The sequence below is a fragment of the Hipposideros armiger genome, unplaced genomic scaffold (assembly GCF_001890085.2).
Source record: "Hipposideros armiger isolate ML-2016 unplaced genomic scaffold, ASM189008v1 scaffold_384, whole genome shotgun sequence".
In the NCBI taxonomy this organism is placed as follows: domain Eukaryota; kingdom Metazoa; phylum Chordata; class Mammalia; order Chiroptera; family Hipposideridae; genus Hipposideros; species Hipposideros armiger.
Genome location: NW_017731734.1, coordinates 1,599,561 through 1,604,421, shown reverse-complemented (window position 1 = coordinate 1,604,421; position 4,861 = coordinate 1,599,561). Strand labels below are relative to the sequence as shown.

General features: G+C 48.7%; 1 protein-coding gene across 1 annotated transcript; it reads left to right on the top strand.

Annotated features, from left to right (window-relative positions):
• Window positions 1-407: 407 nt before the first annotated feature.
• On the top strand, window positions 408-4,556 carry GOT1L1 (glutamic-oxaloacetic transaminase 1 like 1). Its single transcript, XM_019662959.1, has 9 exons — window positions 408-522; window positions 1,182-1,363; window positions 1,806-1,917; window positions 2,173-2,282; window positions 2,503-2,595; window positions 2,689-2,839; window positions 3,336-3,501; window positions 4,013-4,155; window positions 4,411-4,556. Exons 1-9 carry the CDS (start codon window positions 408-410, stop codon window positions 4,554-4,556), a joined length of 1,218 nt encoding a protein of 405 aa, XP_019518504.1.
• Window positions 4,557-4,861: the final 305 nt, after the last annotated feature.

Genomic DNA, 4,861 nt, shown 5'->3' with positions numbered 1-4,861 from the left:
GAAGCCCTCACCTGGCTCATCGGCTGCCTGCCTTGCTCTGTCTTCTAAGGAGCTGACTTGTTATTTTGGATTGGGTTACTTGGGGCCAGAAAAGAGAAGGCGATGAGTTAGGGAGAAGGGCCTGGAAATTCCAGGTCTTCTCTACTCTTTCCCCCAGTCCACTCCTCAGCAGATTCTCCTCCAGTGTCATGGAATATTCCTGCAGCCCTTGAGGATCACCACCGTGGAGACTGGGAGTTGGGTTCTGTTGCTCTGGTGACCAGTTGTCCGGAGCCTCCGCATTGGAGCTGCCAGGGTCCTGGGAAGAGGCAGGTCTGTGTGGCCCATGCTGGGAGGAAGGCTTCCAGCAGAAGGAGAAGGTAGCAAAAGAGTGGAGTCCTAGTCTTGGCTGTACTTTCACCTCAGCGATGCCCACCCTTTCAGTGTTCATGGATGTACCCCTAGCCCAGAAGCTAGAAGGCAGCTTGTTAGAGACCTACAAACAAGACAATTGCCCTAAGAAGATATTCCTGGCCTATAGAGGTAGATGCCTAGTAGTTTTAGAGAGTAAGACTTAGTGTATCATAATTGCCTCTAGGAGGGCAGCATTCCACTGTCACAGAGGGATTGAGAGATAGCCCACCTTCCTCAAGTGAAGAGGCCTGCTCTGGGTAACAGTTTCCCAGTGGGAAAAATAGCAGAAAACGCCCTTAGGCATTCTTTGCCCTCTGCCCTTCTTTGGGGACTTTCAAAGATTTGGTATAAGTTATGTCCTATTCCCCAGCTCTGTGTAGGGCCTGCATGGGCACCGCCCTTTCTTGTCTCCCTCTCCCCTTCTGTTCCTGAACCAAGAATGGGTCCTCTAATGAACTCTTCTAACATGCAGCCCGCCCTTGCCACTGTGCAAGTCAGTGTCACCTCTGTTTAGGGAACAAAGGTACCTATAATTCCCACATTGTATACCATTTTTGCTCTTTAAAATGGCATAGGTTTCAGTTGTCTTCCTTAAAAAGACAAAAATTATACATATTCACTAACTGCACATTGTTTTATAAAGGGGAGGGGAAAAAAGGAAAGTTGTCTTTTCCTAGGCAACTTTCCAAAGCCCCCAAGAAAGCCAGGACTGAGGGCTGTCTGCAAAGCCGGGACTTGGAGGCCCCAAGGTCCGGCCTCCAGAGCTCCCCCTGTGGTTCCCCTCACAGTCTGCATGACCAATGAAGGCCAACCCTGGGTTTCCTCCGTGGTGCGTAAGATCCGCCTGCAGATCGCGCAGGATCCCTCCCTGAACTATGAGTACATGCCGGTGATGGGCATGAAATCATTCATCCAGGCCTCCTTGGAACTCCTCTTTGGAAAGCACAGCCGAGTCATTGTGGAGAACAGGGTAAGAAGAAGGACCACCCAGACACAGGGAGTAGAGATCTGGGATTGCATAATCATAACCCGGAAAGGTACTTTGGAGGGCTCCTTGGCATTGACACCTGAGGCTCAGAGAGTCCAAAGCTTTAGCCGTCGAAGGGCAGAGCCAGCGTCAGAACCCAAAGCCAGTCCCCTTTGCACCGGCCCACAGTGCTGCTGTGCAAGCTCTTTCAAGAAAGGAATGATCTGAATCCAAGGTGGTGCTAGTGTTACCATTACTTTTTTTTTTTTCTTAGCTGAGCCATCCTGCCACCTGTTGGCAGCTCAATGGGCAGCTCAGCTCGGGCCTGGCCTCGAACGGCTGTTGCTCAGAGCTCACACTCTTAAGCGAGCTCTTAACCAACTGAGCTACTTGGCCAGCCCTATCATTACTCTTTTAAAGTGCTCTTTCTTTTTTGTGCTGACAGGTAGGGGGTGTGCACACTGTTGGTGACAATGGTGCCTTTCAAATTGGGGCCCAGTTCCTCAAAACTTGGCATGGGAATTCTCAAATAGTTTACATCATTTCTTCTCAAAAAGGTGAGTGTTATGCAAGGTGAGGGTGACAGAAGATAGATCCTTGTCCTCTGTTTCTGATCCCCACCCCATTTACAATCTTTACTGTTGTACTTCTCACTCTCTGTCATGAGAAAAATGGACAAGCTGAGGTATGTTTGTGCTTTTCCTGTCACTGTCTCACCTTCAGCTAATGACCCTCAGGCCCATTCTCTGGTGTGTTTGCCTCCCTGTCTTCATTTCCCACGTGCCAGCTTGTAGAGGTCCGTGTTCCCACAGAACTGTATGGACTCGTCTTCCAGGACATGGGCTTTACAGTTTATGAATACTCCTTCTGGGACTCCAAGCAGCTGTGCATGAACCCTGACGTGCTCCTCGATGTGGTGGAGGTAGAAGGGCCCTGCTCAGAAACTTCTCCCTAGACCCGACTTACACTTTTATTTTCCTTTCCTGCCCTCCACCCCTGTAGTCATCCATGGCCTTTTCTAGGCTTGGATTTGCCTAGCCCTTTAGTGGGAACCTGCATGGAGGGTCACTTCTCCTCCAAATGCCCTGGTATTACTACCATTCAGTAGGGGAAGTACCTGATGAGACAGTCTCTACCTGCAGCAGGCCCCACGTGACTGTATCTTTGTGATCGGGAACATTGGCAACTGCAAGATGACACAACATCAGTGGGCAAAGTTGATGGCCACTATGAAGGTGAGCCCAATGTCCTGCCTGACTTTCCTCCCTCTCACCACCTACCATCGTTTCTATCAGTCCATCCTTTTTTCATTCTCCTTTCTCCTACAGAGCAAGCAGATATTCCCATTTTTTGATATTCCCCATCAAGGTTTATCCACTGGTGACCTGGAAGAAGACACTAAATTTTTACAATACTTTGTGTCTGGAGGCCTTGAGTTCTTCTGCAGCCAGTCACTGTCCAAGAATTTTGGCATTTATGGTATGGTATGGGCAGAGGAAGAAAGGAGGGGGTCTGGTGCTAAAGTGGTGCCAAATCCATGGCACAAATGATGTGTTTGACATCTCCTATCCTGTTGGAGAGAGCTAAGATCTCCAGAGAGAGCAGCACAGAGGCACAGGGAGGAGCTAGACATCAGGTTCTGTGGTATTGCCTTAGCTCAGCCAATACTAAAACTGGCTCCAGTCAAATGGTTTCACCCCCTTAGGCCTCTGTTTCCTCATCTATAGGATAAGGAGGTAGGACTTAGTGAACTTTCAAGTCCCTTTCACCTTTAAGACTCTTACTTATGGCTACTTTTTCTTGAAGAAGAGCATCTGGCAACTTCCTGGGGCCTGGATACCAGCTTGGCTGGGTGGGATGAGGGCCCTGTAGGTCATCCCTCTCTTCTGCAAGGCTGGAGGCAGAGTTATAGGGAAAGGCCTTATAGGGATGGCAGAGGAGACTAAGAATGAGGCTGTCTGTCTCAATGCTGCAGATGAAGGAGTGGGGGTCCTAGCTGTGGTGGCATTCAACAACCAGCTCCTGCTGGGCGCCCTCTCCCAGCTGATGAACTTCGCCCTGGCCCTGTGGCTAAACCCTCCTACCATGGGTGCTCGCATTATCACCTCCATCCTCTGTAACCCTGCTCTACATGAAGCATGGTAAGGGTGAAGGGTGGGGACAGGAAGGGATGGGCAGAGCCTCTAGATGCAAACAGACTTCCTGATTCACAGAATTCAGCTGGGTGCATCTTTTTTTGTCCGTGTTACCTCTACTCCATTTATTTATCAACATTTACTGAGAACCCATCATGTTCCAATGGCAGTGGCTATACCAAGGGTTGCCCTGCTTTAGGGGAGTGGGAAATAGGACATTCTTTTTGGACATAGGCTTATGAATTATTTGAACTATTCCAGAATGCAGGAGGAGATTAGGACGCATCAAGGGCTTGCTACTCTGGCAAGGTCTGCTTAAGAGCTTGCTTGGCCTGCTTAAATTAATACGGGCTGAAATCCCCCTCCCATTCATAACTATCCCAGACCCCTGACTCCACTGGTGTGCTGTCAGGCACTCTGGTTAGGGGCTTTTGAAGGGAAGAAGAGTGGAATGGCAATGAGGAGGTTGGGAACAGGGGGAGATCTCACACTCCAATTTCTTGCTGTTCTTTGGCAGGAAGCAGAATCTGAAAGGGGTTGTAGAGAACATCATGCTGATCAAGGAAAAGGTTAAGGAGAAGATCCGGCTCCTGGGAACCCCCGGCTCTTGGAATCACATCACTGACCAGAATGGGACCCATGGCTATCTTGGACTTGACTGTAAGTGTCTAGGAGGGGATAGCTCTCCCCTTTCTGACCTTGAGCCTATACTTGAGCATTAAACTCAGTGACTCGGTCACCAAGCCCTAGCTTCACACCAGATTTTGATTCTTTCTTGAGGAAAGTGGAACTGCTTTAAAGACCCCTCTGGACCCCAGATATGTTGACATTCCCTATTCCCAATAATCCACTGTGGGCTAGAGGGTACTTAGAGGTGGTCACCCCAAGGATCTGAGACCCTGTGATTATCACCAGCCCGACAGGTGGAATACTTGGTCAAGAAGAAGCATATCTACATCCCCAAGAATGGTCGGATTAACTTTACCTGTATCACTGCCTGCAACATAGATTACATCACTGAGAGCATCAATGAGGCTGTCCTCTTTACGAAGGGCTCATAGAAATATCTTCAGGAAGTAAACAACTCCCAGTTAGAATAAAAGCTTTAGTTTTTACAAAAATCCTGTGCTGATTACTCACCGCTATAATTCATTTCTCTGCAAAGCGCTCTCTCTCTCTCTCTCTCCTTATAAAGCATCAGTCTGGCCTCCAAAAAGGGGGTGGGGTGGGGAAAGGCCCAGAGAAAAAGAAAATGTCAATTTTCATATACCATCTCATATTTACTGAACACCTACCATGTTAAGGCCCTGATATGGTGTCTTAGATTGTTCAGGTTGCTATAACAAAATACTATAGATTGGGTGGC